The sequence below is a fragment of the Aquarana catesbeiana genome, linkage group LG02 (genome assembly GCF_042186555.1).
Source record: "Aquarana catesbeiana isolate 2022-GZ linkage group LG02, ASM4218655v1, whole genome shotgun sequence".
NCBI classification, from domain to species: Eukaryota; Metazoa; Chordata; class Amphibia; order Anura; family Ranidae; genus Aquarana; species Aquarana catesbeiana.
In genome coordinates this window covers 290,546,446-290,570,945 of record NC_133325.1, presented here as the reverse complement: position 1 = coordinate 290,570,945, position 24,500 = coordinate 290,546,446, and the positions used below count along the sequence as shown (strand labels likewise).

At 39.6% G+C, this 24,500-nt stretch overlaps 1 protein-coding gene across 7 annotated transcripts in view; it reads right to left on the bottom strand.

The window, feature by feature from the left end:
• Positions 1-24,500, bottom strand: part of ARHGEF7 (Rho guanine nucleotide exchange factor 7) — a 271,356-nt gene that overhangs the window by 28,453 nt on the left and 218,403 nt on the right. For 4 of the 7 annotated variants that reach the window (XM_073614508.1, XM_073614510.1, XM_073614509.1 and 1 more), the window contains 2 exons: positions 21,162-21,251; positions 18,591-18,767 (listed from right to left, as the gene is read on the bottom strand). In XM_073614508.1, coding sequence (XP_073470609.1) covers positions 18,591-18,767; positions 21,162-21,251 — 267 coding nt within the window. Of the gene's footprint in view, positions 1-18,537; positions 18,768-21,161; positions 21,252-24,500 lie in introns of those variants that run through there. The other 3 variants (XM_073614511.1, XM_073614512.1, XM_073614513.1) reach the window with 2 other exon arrangements.

The following is a 24,500-nucleotide window of genomic DNA, read 5'->3' as shown; positions in this document are numbered from 1 at the left end:
TCTATTATAAGCTTTAGGGACCCACTTGGCAGCTAGCAGGGGACAAAGCTTTTCTATCCAGGCTGTAGCAGTTTTAGAAAGAAGACAAACTAAGATTTTGTACTTCTTTTGAAGGCTTAGTTGGGCTTTAAAGAGAAAATATATACACACACTATATTGTCAAAAGTATTGGGACACCTGTCTTTGCATGCACATTAACTTTAATGGCATCCAGTCTTAGTCCGTAGGGTTCAATATTGAGATGGCCCACCCTTTGCAGCTATAACAGCTTCAATTCTTTTAGGAAGGTTGTCCACAAGGTTTAGGAGTGTGTCTATGGGAACGTTTGACCATTCTTCCAGAGCGAATTTGTAAGGTCAGGCACTGGCGTTGGGCGAGAAGGCCTGGCTTGCAGTTTCCGCTCTAACTCATCTCAAAGGTGTTCTATTGGGTTGCAGTTAGGACTCTGTGCAGGCCAGTCACGTTCCTCCACCCCAAAGTCGCTCATCCATGTCTTTTTGAACCTTGCTTTGTGCACGGATCCAAATCATTTGGTGGAGGAGGGATTATGGTGTGGGGTTGTTTTGCAGGGGTTGGGCTTGGTCAGCATACCAAGACATTTTAGACAACTTCATGCTCCCAACTTTGTGGGAACAGTTTGGGGATGGCACCTTTCTGTTTAAACATGACTGCGCACCAGTGCACACTTTTTTTAAGCAGTGATACAGGAAAAAGTCTGCATCTTTCAAAAAGACCATGATATTTTTGCAGGACAATGCTCCATAGCATGCATCAAAATACTCCACTGTGGCGTTACATATGAAAGAATAATGACATGCCCCCCTTCCTCACCTGACCTAAGCCTTATTGAGAACTTGTGGGCCCTTCCTAAACGGGAGATTTATGGTGAAAGAAAACAGTACACCTCTCTAAACAGTGTCTAGGAGGCTTTGGCTGCTGCTGCACAAAAAGTTGATCAACAGATCAAGAAACTGACAGACTCCATGAATGGTAGGCTTATGACGGTTATTGAAAAGAAGGATGGCTATAATGGTCACTGATTTTTTTTTTTTTTAATTTCAGAAATGTTTATTTGTCAATTTTGAATTGTTTATTATTCCCACTTTAACAGATGTAAATAAACAAGTTTTTCATTTAGTTGCATAATAATTATTCATACTAATCGTTGCCCAATAAGTGTGCACACAGATATTCTCCTACGAAAGCCAAAAACTGTTTGAGGTTTATTAACATTTTGGATTAATCGAGCGCACTGTAGCTGTCCAATAATGAGATGAATCCTCAAAAATACAACTTGACTAATAATTGTGCACGCAGTGTATATTTATGTTCAGAAAACTACTCTGATAAAATAAAAACACTTCTTTGGATAATGTCATCTTTCTAATCAACAGATTTCAAAATAATTGTTGTGCTGCCCTGTCATTTGAGTTCCGACACAACCTTAAAAAACTACAGCTTAACTGTCTATTTGAATGAACCCTGAGTAACAAAGAAAGAATGAATTTGAGGGCTCTTGACCCTTTAAAACAAGCAAATCAGTAGCTGTAGCTCCCACCATTGCTTTCCTGACAATTTCCTTTCAAGATTAAAGTTAGCTTGTAAAAAAAAAAAAAAAAGTTAGCTTGTGAACATAGTATAGGAGCTGCCATTACTGAAGTTTTCACACACTGAAAAAAATGCAGTAGATGCATTAGCCTGTGGGCCCCAATTAAGCAAATGTAATGGAATCCTTTCAAAGTGTAGCACAACACTTTTTAAACTGCATGGTAATGCAGGGTACTGCAACTAATGTTGGCATATTGTCACATACATTTTAATGTGAATGTACCTTGTTTGTATACACATTAATGCATACATGTTTTAATGCATGTTGTGCATCTTAAGCGTTATGAGGGAATTTAAGAGCTATGAACTGATTGTACGTATAAGGGCCCTTTCATACGGGTTGATCAGTCTGGATCTGTCAGTTTTTCAGGCAAATCTAGACTGAACCACAATGCTTGTCTATGGGTAGGCAGATGCATACAGATGATCATCCATTGACATCAGCCTACAATCCATGTCCGTTCAGGTCTGTTTCTCTAGTCTATGTCCTTTTCCTGTTTAGACAGATCTGAACAGATGTAAATGGATGAATCCATTTACATTTGTTTTGTTTATGTCAGTTTTTAGACAAGACACATTTTGGCTTCTGCAAAAAAAACCTATGGAAAAAATGGATGTAAACTGATGTGAACTGTACTGTACTGCAGGGTAAACTGAAACATAGATGTGAAAACGAATGTAACCTGAATCCATATTCATCAGTTTTTTTTAAAATTGGACTGAACTGATGACGCTTGTGTGAAAGGACCCTTAGGCTTCGATCACACGTGGCGATTTAATGCTTGCCCCATGGGAGGGCCGTGTTTAGTAGCACAGTGACGCACAGGTGTTGGTTCATCCCCACGCCAGCAGTCCTACATCAGGCAATTGAGACGCAGTCGCTGCAAGGACACAGCCTTTGCTCCCAATGTGACATTCGTACACCTGCATGAATGTCATATTGCAAGCAGCGTCTGTGTGTGTAGCTACTACATCCCAAAGAACACGGACTGGACTGCTGGCACGGGGATGCACGCAAAACCAGTAAAACAGGGACCTGCACCGGGCACAGATAAAAACGTGTGTGAATGAGGCCTAAAGGGGAGGGTACATGTTAGGGTTTGCTACATAGTTATGGATGATTTAGATGCCAAAGGAATAATATTATTTAACATGGTTTTCAGCACAAAGCAATGTTCTAACTAGAAACTACCAGGGGCATTTTCCCTAAGGAATGCTTTCATAGATATTCTGACCAAACTGCACTGAATCAAACAGTTGAAATGGTTCAAGTTCTATTAACCTAGGTGTATTGGGAGTCTGAAATTCAAAGTAAAACTCTCTTTGTAAAAACCAGATTCAATTGAGGCCAACTTTTAATGGAAACCAGACAAAAGTGTTTTCGGAACACATAATAAATTGAGGAGGTAGTCACTTCCCACAAGTAATAATTCACTTTTGAAGGCACAGGCTAGGAAAGGCAAAATTTATTTAAACTGTACATGACAAAGGCTCTCTCTCTCATGTCGCTTATTTATATAAAGCAAATACTTCAGCTTCATACCGAACCACAAGGCATATGTATACTGTAAAATACAACATTCAGAAATATATGTGTATTTTGTAATCTGTTGTCTTAAGAAGGCAATGTCCCACAAGACATGGCTTTTCCCCTCTGCAGATGAGATGCAGAGAAAGTTACAGCACGGAACACAAAGTAATGTTCTTGCATCATAACAAAACACTGAACACAGAGATGACCACTTTATAAAGCATGAGAAATACAGTGCAACAAAGATCATTTCATTCAGGCAGAAGAGGATTTAGACAATTCTCTAACCACTATTTGGATCCGATGCCCTCGGTCTCAATGCAGAATTATGTACATGTATATATGTATATTTTTATATGTATATATGTTACAGAACTATATAAGCAATTGTTCACTTAACTCCCACAAAAATAGAACCACTACAGATTTAATACCATTCATGTCCTTAAGTTCTCAAAACAAAAGAAACCTTTATATAATACTTTAGAACAGTTTACAGTAAAACAAAATGCACAGATCATTTTTAATTGTCAGAGGAATAGGAAACAATTTTTTCATTAGGGTAGGATAGGGTAGGGTTGTAACACACAGCACATGATGAAAAGATGTTGGCTTGGCTGCTATGGCTTAACCACGCTATTTTTTAATTTACCGAATAAGCTGAACAAACCTTTCCCTCGTGTCCTACAAATATAAGAGAAACCCATCAATTTTTAAGCTAGAATTCAGATGAACTGCATATGTTTTATTTGTGAAAATATTTGAAATTATGAGCAGCTAGTTTTGTGATTCAGAGAGACAGTATAACCAGATGTCCTACCTTCACTGCAACATTAGTACAGTTTGGTCATGAACACTGGTCAATAGATTCCACAGCCAGCTGACTGGACAAAGAAGATGCAGCACATGGAAGCTGTCAGTCTACTTACACTGCACTCTCCTCAGTCAGTTTATAAAAGTAGATATGCACTTCTGATTGGCTGAGAATGCTGCCATTTTCTCACCCAATCTTAATCATACTATACTAGTGAATACAGAAGGGATTACAGGTTTAGCTGCACAATTCCCTAGCATATTTATGGTTTGTTCTAATTTGGAATAAGTGTCACTTATTGTGGCTTACATGACAGAATGATATGGAGTTTTATCACTTTCAGAATTATAGGGATAATAAATGAGTCCCTTAATAGTGACAAGTGCTGGGGCCCAAAATTATGGATTGCTCCCATACTGGCCATTTAGCATATCATCCTTAAACTGACAGGCACTGGATACTATTAAAATGTTCAGCTTTACTAATTTCTGGCTTTATAAAACCTTAATAAAAAAGCATAGGCTTTGACAGGAGAAAACGTGTGTACAAAGGACAAGTATGCCATTACAATACTGATGCCATAAAATGAAAGTGTATGCAATGACCGTAGAACCCCCCTGACAGAAACCTGCTTTGTTAAATACTTGCCTTCCATCCTGTTCCAACCATTTTACTGTGTGGTTCTGACTGGCATTGCACAGCCTTCCCAGCCAACGTGACCATCATCATCATGCCACAGCCCAATTAATTTCTTTGAGTACACTGTATATACTGCTGGAATATACCGAAACCCAATGGCATTTGAGTGGAATACAGTAAAAATAAAATATTGCTAGTAAGTAGGGATTTTTGGAAGCGTTGACATGCAAAGTCTCTTCTACTAAAAAAACTTCTGCGTAAGGCACATGCACTCTCCCCATTTCCAGAGGATTCTGGAAATGGGCAAGGTGCCAGAGACAAAGCAACTCCATTGTTTCTGGCAGCAGAGATTGCAGCAGTTAAAGGTGCCTAGTCGCTGGACAAAAGCACAGAAGTAGGTAAATGTGTGCCTTAATCTGCAATACTTACAAATTATGCCAATGATGTTTACATCCACTTTAATAGGGCTACAATGCATGTGCGCAATAAGAGGAGCTGGCGGGTATGTTGGCGCTGGTGAGGCTACGCAGTGCCAGAAAGGACTGCACAATGAAAAAAACTGAAATGGCTGAAAAAGCCAAGTATTTAACCCAGAAGTCTGCACTCAGATGTGGTGGAGAATTAAAGTGGACATCAGTGCAGATTAAAAAATATGCAGTACGTATCCGCCATTTATGTACATTTCTTAATTTTATAGCCTTTTAAAGACCCTGCATGTACAGAAAAATACTTGGTCAATGTGCCATAAATGCACCTGGGTACAACTAGCATGTCAGTTTTCTAGCATGTGATTATTGCCAGTGGCTAAAGCTGCCAGCGGTAATCACTGTGTTCTCCTGGCTCCCCGCACCCCCACCCACCGGGAGAACAGAATAGAGAGATATTTTCTCAATTGTCTCAAATGGTTAGCCTTTACAACCATTTTAAAAGATAAAAAAATGCTTTCAATTTTACATTTAACAGACCAGAAGAGAGGACTATTTTTTTTGTTTTACACATTTTAAAATGCACATTTTTTTATTTGCCCTCATGAAAACTTAGAACTTCTAAACATATTTTCTGAAAACAAAGAACCTGTAAAATTAACAAATGGAACGTGCAAATTTGTATGTTGTGCTATATATGTCTGTTTATAAAAGCAATATTTTCTGTAAAAAAATACAATTTTTTTTGTAAAATATAAAAAAATGAGATTGTGTTGAGTAAATTAATACCACATATGTCAGGCCTCACACTAGGTGCACCAACAAAATAGCAACAAACTAGCATACAACTATATTGCCAAAAATAATGGATCTAGAATTATTACGCTTACTCCCGCGCATGTGACCATACAAAATATGTGTTGAGCACTATCCTTTATTTTTTTTTTTTTTTTTTGGATTTGATACTCTTTTAACCAGTTACATATTTTACTTAACTGTATTGCTATTACAAGTGGCCTTACAATCATTTTACGCAGGTATCCTTTATGAAGATATATGGGGTCTATTGGACCTTGATCCCTCCACTGTACTGTGCCTAAGCAGACTGAGCACCTCATCTACTGTTTTTCTGGCCACAGCCAGGCAGGACCTTGGAAGTTGTCAGAACAGAGCCCTTTCAGGTTCATATAATGGAGGAATGGATCTTTCCTCTGCTATCCCTTAAACCATCATGATTTTTTTTTGTAGTCCTGGACTGCCAGGAGGAATGAAAAAGTCAGGAAACCATGAGATTGTTTTAACCCTTTCAATGCCATGACCTATGGGACACACCATGGCATATGAAAAAGTTAAGACCATACAAAGTCCAACTCCAGTAAAATAAAAACATTCCAAACTTGCAGTGATCTAGGAGCAGAGGATTGATAAGTAAATACTTATCCTACTACTTTTTCGTGCAGGCTCCCTCCAGTGGTGTGACCAGTACGCCCACTGCTGCTCTGCGGTCACACTCCAGCATTCTCAGTGTTAGGAGTTAGGCTTTTGTACGTCCAACAATAGGGAGAAGAGGCTACAAACTTTTAAATCTGCTACCCTGCAAAATCTTCAAACTCGGCAGGTACCAGTTGGAAGTACTGCTATCTATATATATTTTATAGTATTAGAATTTTAAGCCCAGACAAAAAAAAAAAAAAAAAAAGTACCCAGTTTTAGGAAGATTCTCAAAAGTTACAGTAGGAAATTCCCTCAGCGTTGCTAATGCTTCCCAAAAATACTTATAAGGCACGAGGTTTTTAGTCTGCATTCCAGTCAATAGCCAAAAACACGAATAGGCAGAGCTGAAAATTGTGCAATTATGTGTTCCACTTAAACAATTTTCATGTGTAAAAAAACAATTTAAAAAACCCCCAAAAACTACTAGTCACTGTGCCGCCATTTTCAAAATGATCCATGATTTCTATTCGTATATATGACCAATCAATCCATCTGGGAGTAAGGTCCCACTGGAATCCCCCCCCCCCTTTTCTTTGTGTAAGATACGTATTCCCCATGTGGTGATAAGCGGTCATTACACTACGCAAATTTTGGTCAAAATTTTGTCGGAGTCTGATGGAACATTTGCAGCTGAACCATGGCTGCATGTAATCAGACGCAGTCACAGGTATTTTGACGGCAGGCTGTCAAAATACAATAGCCGCAGCAGGAGATCCATTCATCTGTGTTGTATAGTGTGGATGAAAGAGTCTGTTAACTTTGTTTTTATTCAGAACCCAGTGTATCGCCATTTTTATTCCAATGATGGCAAGGGGAAGCAGCTTGGTTTGTGGGGAAGCAGCATGGTTTGTGGGGAGGCATGCTGTGGTTTCCCTTTCAGAAAAATGGAGCAAGTGTTAACACTCATGAAAGCCTACCATTTAGATAAAGCCCTTTTTCTAAACAGTATGCAGACCAAGGGAGGTCTAAAATGAAGCCAGATATTGAATTTGTGTTGTTCTCGCTCAGTTTACCAAATTCTAAATTTGCAAACTCTGAGTTCATTACAGTGGCAGGAAAAAACTGTAAATGAAAATGCATACAACATGCCAAATATGTGCGCACACCTGCCTCCTCTTTTTATGAGAAGTGATAGCAGAGGGCGCTGTGACTAATAATTAAATAAATGAATTCCTATGTGTACCAATTTGAGAACAGATGCAGCGATACATTATATATCAATATATAATCAGTGAAATTCTGTAATTAATAAAAATAAACACAAAATAAAAAATAGAAATGAAAATAGTCTATAATTCTCAGTGAATGTTCCAACAAAAACATGATTGATTCAATAAGTGTAGATATCCTCCACCACTTCGAACACCACCCAACGTGCTCTTGTAAAATAATCTGCTCACCAGACAGCCATGACCTCTTAACAAAAAAGAAGGTCAGACTTTGCTTGTGCTGCAATCTTGCAGCCTGGGGTGGAATCTTGAACTATCCAACACTGTCCTTTGCTCTCCCCCACAACAGGTACATGAGTTGAGAAAAGACAAGGAGAATCCAATAGTGTAATATTGCTTAGTTTATTAAAACATTAAGAAAATAAAAATTGCCTGCTTACATTAATAAGTGCCTATGTCACGGCACTGGATGGTAAAGCGTATGTGGTCAGATGGATGCCGTGGGAGGCCCTGCTCGCACTGGGAATCAGCGTGCGCTCCACCGCTGCTAGAGATAGAACCAGAAGCTGAGACCCGGAAGTGACGTGACCGGAAGGCTCCTCGACGCAGGTCTCATATTGCTACGTCATCAGGAAGCGTGATGATTGTAGCGATATGAAACGTACGTCAAGGCGCCTTCCGGTCACGTCACTTCCGGGTTCCCGCTTCTAGTCCTGTCTCTAGAGGCAGTGGAACGCACGCCGATTCCCAGCGCGAGTAGGGCATCCATCTGACCACACACACTTTACCATCCAGTGCTGGGACATAGGCACTTAATGTAAGCAGGCAATTTTTATTTTCCTAATGTTTTAATAAACTAAGCAATATTTACACTATTCCTCCTTGTCTTTTCTCAACTCATGTACCTGTTGTGGGGGAGAGGCGAGCACAGTGTTGGATAGTTCAAGATTCCACCCCAGGCTGCAAGATTGCAGCACAAGCAAAGTCTGACCTTCTTTTTGGTCAAAGAGGTCATGGCTGTCTGGTGAGCAGATTATTTTACAAGAGCACGTTGAGCGTTGTTGGATGTTTACAAGCGGTGGAGGATATCTACACTTATTGAATCAATCACATTTTTTTGTTGGAACATTCACTGAGAATTATGGACTATTTTCACTTTTATTTATGTGTTTATTTTTATTAATTACAGAATTTCACTGATTATATGTTAATATAGATTATGTATCACTGCTTCTGTTCACAAATTGGTACACATAGGAAATAATTTATTTATTAGTTACAGTGCCCCCTACTATCACTTCTCATTCACTGCACAGTAGGCATTCTACAAGCACTTTGAGAAGCAGCTTAATTAGCACAATTATTAGATATTGGCACAAGGTTTCTATCAAATCACTCTTTTCTTTTTTAACTGATTAAAAAGGCCAAATTACTCAACAAAATTTATCCCTGGAATTGTGTTTTTTTTTTTTAAAGCACAAACCCTTTAGGGGTCTCCCGACAAAGTGCTCTTTTTATGTATATATTAAAATAATAATTTATAGTACGCGATTGAGATAATGTTTTAAGGGCTTGCTCACTGCACGTCTGTTGAGCTGCATTTTTTGGCATGCCACTGCACATGTATAGTGTAAAGAAGGCACACAGAAAATGTGCTCTTTTTACAACATACACGTCAGTGTACAGAAAATGCATCTCAACATACATGGCATGAATAAACCCTACCATTCTATGTGGAAACAGATGTATCCAATTGACAACTACAAGTTTTGCTCCATTCTAAAGGTTTGCCAAATGCCTATTCAGTGCAAATTGATCTTGCATACAGAATTGCCTGTTGAAGCAATGTTGCTTCAGGATTAAAAGTAAAAAGATAAAAATAAAGTATTGTTATTTACCTTTACACATAACCAGTAACTTTATATTTAATGCATAGATACATAGGGGTCCATGTTTAAAAAAAATCTACATAGCAATGATTGCATTTGCCAATTTCCTCTAGAATTCTCTAGAATTATTATATTGTATCTCCTGTTACAAAGACTGCCTATAATAAAAGAACATTCTATTCTTATTAGAGAAAATAACCTAAAGGGCATTCGTTTTTGCCCAATTTGAACAAACACACAGGTCAATTCGCTGGACGAATGGCTATGCAATTTTTTTATAAATAGACCCCATGGCCTTTTCTCTAATTATCATATTTTACATCAAACAAGCATTATTTCTAAAAAGATACTGTATATTACCAGTGAATTATTATTCATTTAAAAGGTTAAAAATTCCATGGAACTACACTTGGAGTTGGTTTTCTGCAACAGATTGGTCAACGTGTAAAGACAGACATTGAAATTCACCTGTACGATAGGATACTAGTTTGTTGCTAATAGGGCTAGTATGAAGCTTCCACCCATTATACCAAACACCAAAACACATTTAGATAATTCGTTAAATAATACTATCATTTTGGTTTAAAAAAAAAAAAAAATAAATAAAAAATAAGGTACCAGCCTGGTAAAAACAGATGTATGAAGTTCCATTTTAATCATGTAATTAGACGATACAAGCTAAGGGGTAACTTTAATACAAGTACACAGTATTTATGGGTAGTAAATTTTAGTGGCATATCTGGCCAAGGAATGACTATGTCACTTGACATCATGAAATCTTGGGAAAGCAAAAGAGAATGTACCTTTTCTTTGTATTTTCAAGGAACACTTTAACTAAACAGGAAAAGACAATACCCAATGTGCTGTGTACTCTGAAAACGTTTTGTGGCTCTCTATGTCCGTTGTAAAATCAGCAGGAAAAACATTTTTAAAGGCCAAGCTTAATTTTTAGGAAATAATAAAGACACATTTTTGCAGAAAAAAAATGTGCATTTAAAATTTTTTCCTACAAAAGCCTGTAACGCATTGCACCCACGATCAGTGGATCACAGGTGCAATGTCAGGCTCCTGCTGACACTTACTCCAGCGGTCATGCTCAGATCTCTGTAAAGGTTGAGTGAAAGCTGGAAGAACAGTCAAACTATGAGGGCACTCATCAGCACCGCCCACAGTTCATTAAGAACTATAAGCTGTCATTCCCAGTGGAGGTGGGACTTGTATCTTCTTCATTCACAGACTGCTTTGAATGAATGACCTGATTGCATTGTTTTTAAAATGTGTCAGCCAGTACAGGGGAGAGGATCCCCTGCCCGCTGTCTCAGAGTAAGTGGTGAGGGGGTGAACGGAGCACGACTTGGAACAGGTTACGCCCTAAATACGGATGTAACAAGTTTCAAAAGGTGAATGTAGCCTTTAAACTTCCAGCATGCACTGTGCACATACAGCTGACTTTATTCACATGCAGGTTCAAGAGCATTGTAACAGACTGTATTCAGCTTCATTAACAGTGAAATCACAACACCAAACCTATTGTGACACTACTCTATTGGCATAGTAAATGGCAGATTTTAAGTGACCAATGGGTTCTGTGTTCAGAAAGCCAGAGAACTGTTGTATGCCAAATACTGCATATTGTAAGATTAGGTAAGTGCTAACTAGCTTTCTTTTAGTGACTGAATATTAAGTGTTCAAGCAGTTTGGGTACTAAAAACAAATTAGTACATTTAAAATTAGCACTCAAAAAGGTAGCAGCACTGAATTTCATAATGGCAGACATTGTGCAAAAGTGCCCATCATGAAAATTTACTAGCTGATTTTACTTAAATAAGAAAAAAACATTTTAAATCTATGTATAGATTACTGCATTTCAGGGAGCCAAAACACATTTTAGTGTAAATTCATAGTAAGATAATAAAGGTCACTTGAAATTGCCTGCACAATAGAAGTTAAAGGTTTTTAGCACTCTGTTACAGTTTTCCATTTTATCCATCCAACATTCTTTTAAAAACCACTGCTTTGGAAGTATGGACAGGATAGTGAGAACATTAATGCCATCCATTAGTGGTGATCAAGATATTGTAACATGTCTTTTGATACCGAGCATCTTCTTTTGCAGCAATGCACCGTTTGAGCTGAATCTGTTTGGCCATTCCCTTAATATTGTTTCTCCCATGCCTGCCTGTATGAAAATGGTTTAAATAAAGATTTAAAAAAAAAAAAAAGGAAACACGGCTTTGGGCAGCTCGATCATATTTGTTTTCTTTATTCTCTTGATTGTGGCCTCAGAATTGTCTGTCAATACTACCAGGCCGAGAGAAGTATTGCAAAAATGCAGTGATAAAATAAATTTTTTCAACTGCAATGTCAAAACTTGAGACAGAGTAAAACCTTAAGCTTTCATTGCTGTACTTCTTTAAAAATTTGGCACAAACCTGTAGTAAACATTTCACATTCTTTAAATATAAGAAAATAAAAGAACACTTGGTAATTTAAACATATGTGGTTTCACAGAAATATAAATATTGGCTAAATAGCAGAACCTTAGAAACCCAATTGCAGCCAAAACTTTTCAGTTTTAGATAAAGGCTTAAAAAGCGTAAACCTGGGAAAGTTTTTCTAGCCGGGCAAGAAATGACTGGATTGGCTGACACAAGGACAGAAAAGAGACATTAAAGTAGAACTAAGTTTTGGAAAGAGTGAAGATAGATTAGAACACATCAGTTTTTATTGCTGTCTGTGACCCTCTTAGGGAGATTCAAACTCTTTGTCCTGTTTATGGTTATCATTAAAAGTGAAAGTAAAAGGAAATCCCAAATTTGGGTTGTTCCCAAAAAATCAATAAAGGAGAAGTTTTCCAATGGGGACACTTGTCCTGGTGACCCGTGGGGCCCCAATGGATCCCCTTAATTTGCAGGGATTTCCTCTCACTTCCTGTTTTGGCTATGGGACAGGAAGTGAAGATAAATCTCCCCAATGGGACACAGATGGCAAACAAAAGTGACAGGGGTCAAAACCTTTCTTTACTCTATCCAAAATTAAAAAAAGTGTTGCCCATAGTTCTACTTTAATAATAACCCATCCCCACTTTACAGAGAAAATGTGTGTTTTGTTTCAGACAGAAGTTGGGGGCAATATCTTTCCAATTTTTGATACCGACCACCAATAAACACTTACAGAGGTTGTGTCCCTTTCCCACACTGTATAAAAAAAAATAAATAAAAAAACTGTTTTAGCTTAACTGGGTTTTAGGCAGCAGTGGCATATGTCCTTAAAGGATGTCAAGTGTAACCATAAAAATTGAGAATAAAAGAAAAAACGCAAGTGCTCTATACCAAGGGGTGCTCGACTTACAGGACTCATACCCTTGTAAGCCTCTTGTTCTAAGAATTTCATCAGAGAAGACATTTACAAAAAGGGTGTGTGAAAATAGGATTTTTTTAAACTACCACTAAAATTTGTTTCTTGGAGTAAAGCATAGGACACAAGATCGTTAGTCTTTACAGTATGTCATATGCAGCCACCTTCAGGTGATTGGACACTGGCAAAACAAAAGCTGCAGGGACATCTCCTATATAACCCATCCCATTCCCAGCTAGCATCAGTTTTGTAGCAAGTAATGGGTAGATCACACAGAACAGAGGGGATGAATTTGTATCTTGTACAGTACTTCAAGAAAATGATTTTATTGGCAAGTAAAAAATCCTGTTTCTTAGTTATATAGTAAAGGACATGGAATCGCTAATCTTTAACTGAAGGATGTCCAAAAGAAATCCAAATGAGGGGTGGGCAACACACCGCTAAAAGGCCCACATAAGAAACAGGTCATAAAGTGCTGAACAGAACTCAGAGAGCAGACTGTAGCACCTTTTGCACGAAACTGGTATCTGAGGAGGCCTAAACATCCACCTAGAAACACTTACGCTTGTGAACAGAAGACCAGGTGGTAGCCTTACAAATCTGAGAAACAGCTGCCTGATGCTGAAAAGTCCATGAAACTCCAACAGATCAAAGCACCAACAAGTTTGACTGAGTGTACAGGAACGCTATCCTTTAGACTATAGGCTGAATTGATGACCTGTTTAACCCACCACCACCTCACTCCTAGAAAGGGGGGGCAAGAAGGGAAACCCCTGTAGAAACCTTCAGAAAGATCAAAGAAGGAAAACAGAAGGTAAAGAGGAAAGAACAGTGTTCTGGTTAGGGGGATAGAGGAAACCCCCACAAGGAGAAAAGAAGATTTAGGTCTCCGGACAAGCTTGTCCTTGTACATCACCAGGAAGGATTCTTTACAGGATATGGCTGTTAAAGTGGTGTTCCGGCCGAAATGATACTTTTTAAATAAAAATACCCCTATAATACACAAGCTTAATGTATTCTAGTAAAGTTAGTCTGTAAACAAAGGTCTGTTTTGTTAGTTTATAGCAGTAGTTTGTTGTTTTATAAACTTACAGCAGTCTTAAGTGTGGGCATCTGAAGCCAGACTGTATTTCTTCCCGGATCTCATCCTTGTAGATCTCGCACAGTGCAGCAGTGTAATAGGTTTCAGGTCAGGTTTCCAAAGCAACGGCAGTTTCAGAGGAAGTTGCCGCCTCTTCCCAGAATGCATTGCAAACAGGAAATGATGCGATGGGCCGCGGCCAGGGAGGAGGAAGTGAAAAATGAATACAGAAGATATACAGTAGGTGCTGAGAGAAAAAATAAAAAAAATATCCAATTTGTTTGCAGTGCACAGTTTTTAGTGAGGGATGCTGAAGAGCTGTAAAAGTGGGTGGAACTCCACTTTAAGTTAGATACCCACCAAAAAAGGTGATCGCAACAAGACAGGCCACCTTGTGAGTGAAGTTAGATGAGAGGTTAGATCAGTGTTAATTTTAGTCTTAGGACTAAAATGGCATTTTAGTTTTAGTCCCATTTTAGTCTTCTACAATTGTCTTAGTTTTAGTCGTATTTAGTCAACTAAATCTCGAGTACATTTTAGTAGACTAAAATGTCCTAAGTTTTAGTCGACTAAAATCTCCAGTACATTTCAGTAATTGCAATTTAGTTTTAGTCATAGTCTTTTGACTAAAATGGCATTTTAGTTTTAGTCTCATTTTAGTCTTAGGACTAAAATGGCTTTTAGTTTTAGTCGTATTTTAGTCATCTCAGTTGTTTTAGTTTTAGTCGTATTTTAGTCAACTAAAATAGTATTGATTTAGTCGACTAAAATGTTTTAGTCAGTTTAGTTGACGAAAATGTTTTAGTCGACTAAATTAACACTGGGTTAGATAAGAGAACATCCTATATAAGTTCTAAGGGCTTCTGAAGGGTTGTAAAAACCCGGTTGAGGTCCTATGGAGACACATGGGAGCATACAGAAAAGTATGTCTGAATACCACATTCCCCTGGGCTAGTTCAGTGTAGTTGGAATCAGTGCAATGCCATTAAATTTTGAACCTTCAGAGCAGAATAGTGAGAAGCTGGAGAGGCAGTAAGATGTAGATCAGATGGAACTAATCCCACAGAGTCACCAGTGTTCAACCCGGAGGACCCCTTGACCTGGCGACAAACCTGTCTAGTTTGTTGGCGATCTGGACAGCAGAAGATCCATGTCTGGCGACGCCCACTTTTGGTAAATAGCTTTGCACCTCTGGGTGGAGAGCCCATGACTCTGGGTCCAGTCCCTGACAACTGAGAAAGACCACCTGCCAATATTCCACATCTGGCATGTGGACGATGGATATGGTCTGAACATGCCATTCTGCCCAAGAGAAGATCAAGTCCTCTTCCCGTTGAGCAGCACAACTTCTGTTGCCTCCATGATAGTTGATGTAGGCCAAAGCTGTGGCACTGTCACACTAGATTCTTGAAGGGAGACCTAGCAACTGAAGATGGCATCACTGAGGGGACAACTAATTTGCCCTGAATTCCAGGATGCCGATAGGAAGATTAGCTTCCTCCTACAGCAAAGTCTCCTGCCCCAACAGGGCATGCAGAACTCCTCCCCACCCCAATAGGCTGGCATCCATCTAAGGGACTAGTCACCTCTTTGAGGTAAAGGGTTTCACCATACTAGGGAGAGTCTGGCCTTGCACGTCAGAGGCATAGGGTGGTCCAAGGAACAAGTGTTTGTCCTACACTGCCAGAATGTTGAGTTGTAATGGTCCAGAGCTAAACTGGGTATATGGCACTGCCTTGAAGGAGGCTACCATAAGGCCAAGAACCTCATGCAGGCTCAAATCTAGGGCCGACCCTGGGACCAAAGCGTCCGGGCACATGAGTGAAGGGATAGTTGTTTGTCCTGGGCAGAAAGATCCTGGATAAGCCCATATGCAATGTATGGATCAGGTACCCCAATCTAGGATTCAATTTCAGCAACAACTTCTGAACGTTGAGGAACCAACTGAATATCTGCAGAGTCTGCCTTGTCCTCTGAACACTGGCTGGAAGGGTTAAGGAAGGACTGGTCCTTTATCAGGAGATCAACCAGGTGGAAACCAACAGCATGTATGCCCTAAGAACTGAACAGAGCTAGGACAATGGCAAGCATCTTGGTGAGGGCATGGGCAGGCCAGTATGAAGGGTGACAAATTGGTCATGCTGAGTGTCTACAGTAAAACACAGATGGCATTGGCGATGAGGAAAAATGGGAATGTGCAAGTAAGCATCCCAGAAGTCCAATTAAGCCAGAACATTTCCCAGAAGGAGGGGCAATGACCTGGCAGATTACATACAGGCCATCTGAACCTGCAAAAATAAGTTGAGTTTTCCTAGGATGGACAATGAGCCAAATGCCTCCATTTGCCTTGGGAACTAAACATGTTCAAGTAGAAACCATGAAAGAAATATTTATTCGGGACTGGGGCAATGCGTCTGTACCCTTGCAGATCTCCCTGATGAACTTGTCCAAGGAGAGACCAAACAGGTGTTATCTATCGAAGGACAGCCGCTCGAGGTGTTTTTTGCAGGCAAGCTCAGCTGACGAGCGTTAGAACCAAAGGGTCCTCCGTGTATCAACAGAGAGAATTAGTTTCTGGAAATCTGGCAAAAAGTATCTGCCAAGGTATTGAAACAGTAGCTTAAGACCACGGGTAAAAGCTCCAGGTGGTGAAGCAACATTGCAGTCCGGCCATGCATCTATTTTAGGCAGGGGCTGGTCATGGTCCCCCCAAGGCTCAGCCAAAGAGTCAACCAATTGGAAAGCTGCACAAATGAATCACAGTGGCTATATCTTGACAGAAGAATCTTGACAGAAGAATCTACAAGAGCAAAAACATCCACATGAAAGAGATCAGCTTCTCAAACACAAAACATAGTGTTATCTGGAGTGGGAGGGGTTAAATAAGGGATGCGCCTGTGGCTTTTTTTTTTTGCCAGTGTCAAAACCACCTGAAGAAAGCTGCATACAACCCATAAAGATCTGTCCTGTAATGTAGGACTAAAAAATGGGCTTACTTCTACTGAAGTTAATTCAGTATTATTTTCCCTTTGCTACATTTCAGTGGTCTCTAACCATGGGCTAAAGCAAACAATTGTACTATTCATACTAAAAGAACAAATGAAGTCTGAAGGAGGTCAAACCACAGGGGAAATGCACCTGTTAATGAATTCTGAATGATTTTATGAGCATCTCAAATCGATGCCATCCACACAAGCTTAAAGCCTGTTGAAAAAGGCCCTATTATATCTGAATGAACCATAAGTGAAACTGCAGGACAAGCACTGCTTAGAATATTCTAGGGTGTAAATGTGTCAAAATGCAGAATGACACCCAGTCAGGCTATGATCAAAATTATATTCAGAGTGATTTAAGGACTCATAAAATATCAGCAATCACCTAAGAGGTTGAACAAATAGGCTACTGTGTAAGGTTTTAATGAATAAAAATACTGTAGTAAGAGCTTGCGTACACCAGTGTGTTCACATCAATTCTACTTTCATCTTAGCTAAAGAGCTAGTGGAGAAGCAAAAGATGCTATGCCATTAAAAGAACATCTTATGCACTAGCAGAATACCTGTATGACGTTGTCTAGCAAAACCTAAATTAAGTGACATAGATAAGAAAGTCCTCCTGTTCTATATACATTTCCTGCAAAACCTGTTAGAAGAAAAGGGTATGGGGCTCATGTGAGGAATCAAGTGTTCTCTATTCATGAGGGGGTTGGAGGAAGCAGATTGAATAAAAAGGACAGCCAGAGATAGTACCAATCTCCACTTCAAAATACACTTTTTCTTGGCAGCTATGAGGAATGAAGGCCCTTAATTGCATACAGAAATGTTTTACACATAGTCATTAAAATATGAAAATAATTTAAATACTGCAAGATAATATACATCAATTTCCAAATATAAAACAAAAACTGAGAAATTTTGGCAGCAGCAATGTGACATGACAAAAGTTGTTTCTGTGTGCCACCTGAAGAGTATATGTACACCCAATGTACTTGTGCCAAATTACTTTCAACACACAGCTGTGCAAATGCTGCCCAATGCCAGTCACATGAGGTGAGCAGCAGGGGCTTCCCACACAACAATCTTTTTTTCATAACTAATGATTTATGAATTATTTCTATACAAAAAATTATATATTCACAAAAAGTCCTCACAAATTTGTATGGTTTTCAGTGTCATTAAATTACAAAAATGCACAGAAAAAACATCACTTCAAAAAGAAACAAAGACAGAATACTTAATCTGCCGTATGTAAAAAAAAAAAAGAAAAAAAATCCTCACATTCTCTTACATAAAACTAGGAACTCACTGCAAGCGTTATAAGAGTGTGAGGTATATTTCCAATGTACACTTTACCTTCGTGGACAGATATATATAGATTTTTTGTTCGGCTGGAAAAAGGAACCTGGATCCACACATACAAAAGAACCAGAAATGATCGCAGTTTTTTAAACAATCACATTAAAGGAGACAGAAAACACAAGTAAACATCTAAGAAAAAGTAGGTTGTGGTATAACAAGCATTTTGTTAAGAAAAGAGTTTAGAAGTGCATTAGTTCTGGTGAGAGATATATGAGCAACAGCTCTTACGAGAAGTAGACCCCATTCTGTAACTATGGGCTGTCCATATACTGTCATAGTCAGAGTCTTCGGAGAGGTCTGAAGGCTCCAAACGAGAAAGACTACTGCGACGACCCAAGGAGTCTAGACTTGATTGGTCATCATCAGCCAAGACGTGATTATGCATCAGGTCAGTGCCTTGCCATGCTAAGGATGATGTATGGGTGAAATGAAATGGTAACGGTGGGGAGGCAAAGATGAAAGGAAAGAACAAAAAAGGAATAGAACAGGACAGGAAAAAAGCCACAACCAAAACAGTAACATGAAACAAAACAAAAAGCAAAAAGAAGGGTGATGGGAAGAGAGGGAAAAAAAGAAAATATTGTTAAAAAAAGGAGAACAAAGCTTTGCAGATTTCATTAGTTACTTGTTCATGAGATAAGACAGTGCCGGCAGGAGTAAATATAAACTACTTTGGCATGTGAATGCATTTTGTGAACTTGCAGCAACTGTGGCTCTGAAATGCATTCTGGGAACAGAATCATGTATAGTCTAGGAGGATTCTGCGCCATAATTAGGCTTCTAATGGTTCTGTAGCAGTATGGTATATTATAGAGGGGCAAAGTGCAATGAAACAAGCATTAATTCTAAAAGAAACGGTGAAGAAAAACTTCTATAGAAGTTTAGTGCAAGTGAAGGAGGACTTTATTTCACTTTGATGTCAGGATTTCTGTTAGCCAGAGTACCATTATTTATGGACAGTTGAACGAGAAAGAGCGTATACCAATCACTTACACACAGTACCATCAACATATATGTTTCAAAGGATTGCATACGATTCAATTTTTATCAGAAAATACAGACAAAAATATTTATATGTAAATGATTGGTAGATTAAACTTGAACAAATAATGAGGCATTTTATATATCTAACTGCTATTTGCAACATGTGGAATCGATGTAATATTGCACCAACCATTGGCATTATACTGGGAAAATACTGAAACTCAAAAGGATAAATATCCCACATCTATAATTGTTGTGGCCCCCTACACACACTGAAAAAATAAAAAATGAAGCGCTAGCTCTTACGGCTGTAATGTTACTAATGTTATCTATAAATACCTTCCTCAACTGTAGGCAATAAACTGACTGCTGTACTTCAGATTCAGATAACTTTATTAATCCCAAGGGAAATTGTACTTGCTTTATAGCTGGTCTCCAGCTGCCACTGTTAGCGATTTTTTAATTAGGAATTATGAGTCTGACAAAATGTGTAGAAGCCAATTTGATCTAAAGTCAATGTTTTTGACAGGGCTATTCTAAGATGGCACCAGAAACAGGTATAACAGGTTGAAAAAAAGACATATCGCAGCCATCAAGGAGCAAGGTTCGAAAGGTATAAAACATGAAGGGTAAAAGCATAATGGAAAAGCTTGAATTAAATGTGATTTTTTTTTTTTTTACACTGGGGTTGCCACAATTATTTGTCGAACTTAAAAACAGCATCTGCAAAGCACATGGAAAAAGCTGTTTTAGGGAGTGATATTTAAGCAGATCAGAGGGTAACATAAAAGGCAGTATTGTATACTGCCGTCATGAAAAACTTGTGCGGTAGTTGCGTTCCCTATAACGATGTCACAACACAGACGTCTCTGCTTACCTGCTGCAAAACAGTACTGAAAAACAAACACTTCCATCCTACCAGCCATAAGAAATAAACAGATGTATTTAAAACACTTGCCACCTAGTTTTTGAACATAGTACTATGCAGGTTAAATATACATTTATGTAACAAGCTTACACCATGTTATGAGCTTTAAAAGAAAAAAAATAATTTAGGCAACCTGTTTCATGTCAGTAGGGGACTAAGTTTCAGCGAGACCCATTTGTTAAAACATACAATTCACTGTTCTTTGCTTTAAGTCAATAACATTTGTAGAATATGTCATATGTCTACTGCAGAACCAGCACGATAGAAAGTACATGGTTATTTTAATTTTCTCTATTTTTTCAACACATCCTCTCAATCCATATATAGTACCTGAATGCACAATGAGCAACAGTCAATAATAAAACATTGCAAGTGAAACTAGGATGTACGAAATGATTTTTGACAGTCAGCGATTAGCATAGTTTGAGGATTGCAAGGATTCATAAGTTCCTACACATTTTATTTATGTAGTTCAGTGGTCAAAGTGTAAAAACCTGGACCTAAAATGTGCTGTGGATGCTGGTATGTATCCAGGTTAAAATGATCAATTAAAATGTACTATTTAGATAAAACCTTAAAAACAAATATTTCAAAATATGTGGCTTGATCTGTAAAGCAAGATGTGGAAGGCTTATCTCAGCTGCTGTTCCGATTTAAAAAGTGAGGAAAAATATATACTCCATGACATATTAAAACATATCAAGCCGCTGTAAAAACGTTTTTTTTTATTTTTTTTATTTCATTTAAAATTAGCATCTTTCTTGAGGTTTACATTCAAACACATAACCCCCATAATTTTGCATGCAATGTGTATTAAAGCTGAAAGGCAAACAGGGCAGTACAAAAAACTAGAGAAGCATAGTGATAGAAACAAAAAATGCACTTACTGGAATTTAAAGTTTGGCGTGTTTTGGCACTTGTACAATAGGCTTCGATAACCTTTAATATCTGGGCATCCTCCTCTAGTGCTGCTGTGCCTGATGAACACAAGAATGCATTTTTAGCAAAGCATATATTCATTTTCCAGATGAGCCCTTAACCTGGCAAAAATTTTCTAAGGATCACTCTTGGGCTTTTGAAATGGTTTTCTGCACTGAAGCCAAATTCCACACAATCAGATAAACACAAAACTTAAATGAACATGTGAACAGTTTTAGCAGGCAGAGGGATTATGTCGTTTTGCCAGTCTTTTGATCTAGGCACCCCTTGCAAAAAATGCATCCAATTCCTGGATTTCTCTGCAGACTACATTGCAGGAAAATAGGCTATACTGCCTTTTTGACGCGTAGATTACAAGACACAAGATGAGTATTCAGATACCTTGGTTTATGCTGCTTCATTCAGAAGATTGGAAACTGGCAAACAGAGCTAAAAAGGACAGCCCAGTACAACCCCTCCCACTAGGTCTAGTTTTGTAGCAAGCAAAACTAGTAGTGGATTTTAACAGAGGAAATGGACCTATGCCACATAAGGTACTACAAGAAAAGGGTTTCTGCAGTTAGTCAAAATCAGATTTTCTTAATTGTACATTACGGGATACCGAATGAGTATTCAGGTACATTGGGATGTCTAAAATCAGTTGAGCAACACAATTAACACAAGTCAAGAAATGCGAAAAAGCCAGGAATAACCAACATGTTAACAGAAATGGCTCAGCAGAGCCACCTGAAGAGCCTTACAACCAAAGCCAGTATCAGCTGAGATTTGAACATCCACCTGGTAAAACTTAATGAACATGTGAGCAGAAGACCAGGTGTAAGCCTTGCATATCAAAGATGCCTAATGCTGAAAAGTCCAACAATCATGAACTGATGTGATGCAGTATGCTTTGACAAGAAATACAGAACCTTGCCCTTAAAGTCGTAGGTTTGAATGGTGAAAGGAAGAAACCGACTTGAGAAGAAAAGAGGCCTTGAGCCTTTAAAAACAACCCTGACCCTCTGTGTAGCACAAGAAAGGGTTCTTCATAAGTTATGGCTGCCAACTCAGATACTCCACCTCATTAACGTGATGGCAAATGAGAAAAACAATCTTGTGATTAAGGGTAGACAGAGAAAAATCAAAGGGGGGGTTCTGAAAAACCAACAGAAACAGGTTGATATCCCACAGAGTCACTGGGGAACATACAGAAGGGATAATCTGAGTAACATACTGTATGAAGGCCCTCACTAAGGAGAAAGAGGCAAGTGATCTCTAAAAGAGAACCACTAAGGCCGAGATTTTACCCTTGATGGTACTTCAAGGCCAACCACTAATCCATACCAGACTGAAGAAAGAAAGGATTTTTCTAATGTAGAACTTCCTGGGGTGGAATTTCCTAGCCTCGCACCAAGAGAAATAGGCTTTCCAAGTACAATGGTAGACTTTGCAAGAAAGTCAATTTCCTAGCTTTCAAGACCTTTGGAACAACAAAATCCAACAGGCCCTCAACCCTCAATACCTGGGCTTCAGCAGCCAGGCCTATATAGCCAGCCAGGAAGAAGGTTGGTGCCAGAGAACAGTCCGCAGAAGAACTGGCACATCTGCTAATGCCCAGCAGGATGATGAATTGGCACATAGAATTGCCAATGCCAATACGCATGCACACACACGGGCAAGAACGACCGCGAAGATTCATGTGCCAAGGCGCGCACAATGCATGACAGATTCTGGTGACCAGTGGCCTATTTAAAGCCAGCAGCATCAGTCACTAGTTCCTGAATGATCTTCAGCTCCCCCATTTGTTCCTGCTCTTGATACTATCGGATTTCCTATTACCAACAAGGCTTGCCTTTGCCCGGTTTTGTCTCCATTCCTGGCTTTGACCCCCAGGTTGTTCCATTGACTCTGCTATGGTCTGCTGTACCGGTGTGTAACCTCTGGCTTTCTCTTCTGGACTCCTCTGCTGTCTGATTACCAGTGTATGACCCCGCTTGCTCCCTTTTCCCTGGCTGATATTTACGTGTATGACTACTGGCCTGGCTCCTGACCTTGCTCCTGGCTCTCCCTTTGGCCAAGTCTCATCTGGTACATCTGTGGAACTCTTGCCCAGCAGTGCATCCTGCTCGTCCAGCCGCCATCTCATCACACAGCCTATCGCAGCTGGCAACCCCTGCTTCTTTGGGCATAGTACTCCCTGTCACCACCTTCAGGGGTAGCCTGAACTCAGCTGCAAAAAAAAAAAAAGCCCTCAGCACTTGGGCCTCCGACCAGGTACGTGACAGTATCATCCAGCCAGTATGTCATAGGCCGACAGAGGTGCTTCCCAGCTCCACCTGCTGGAGCAGAAAAGTCCTGTCATCAACTCAGTGGGTGCATCCTTTGAGACAATGGCCCAACTATTTGAAGACCTACAACGCAGGGCCACTGCTGAAGCTACTCTCAATATCTTGCAGCAAGGGAGGCACCCTGTAGAGGACTACACAGTGGACTTTCATAAATGGTCTGCAGATACAGGGTGGAACAATGAAACTATAAGATCCGGCCTGGCCTGTCTGAAGCTCTCAAGCATGAGCTGGCATGAGGAGAGACCTCTGCTACACTAGAGGGGCTCATTCAGCTACCTATCCAACTTGACAGATGCCTGCGGGAGCGACGGTCAGAATGTGCAAAATCCTTCCAGACTTCATGGATGCTGCCAAAGGACCCATCTGCTCCTGCACCTATGCCTGCTTCTCCAGTTGCTTCTGAAGGAGAGCGTATGCAAACTGGCGTGAACTGTTCTGTGATGACCTCCAATATAAGACTTCACCACCGGAAAGCCAACCTTTGTCTCTACTGTGGAGGAGACAGACATTTCCTTCGCAACTGTCCCGTTAGACCCAGTAATGCCTCATACACACGAGCGGACTTTTCGACGGACTAGGTCCGACAGTCTTTCCGACGGACTTTGCAGCGTAGGTCCGCCGGACTTTCAAACGAACGGACTTGGACACACACGATCACACCAAAGTTTGACGGATATGTATGTAATGACGTACGACCAGACTAAAATAAGGAAGTTAATAGCCAGTAGCCAATAGCTGCCCTAGCGTCGGTTTTAGTCCGTCGGACTAGCATACCGATGAGCGCATTTTTCGACCGGACTCGAGTTCGTCAGAAAAATTTGAAACATGTTTTATTTCCGTCGGACTTTTGGGGGAAAAAAAAAGTCCGCTGGAGCCCACACACGATCGAATTGTCCGACGGAGTCCAGGCCGTCGGACCAAGTCTGCCGGAAAGTCCGCTCGTGTGTACGCGGCATAAGT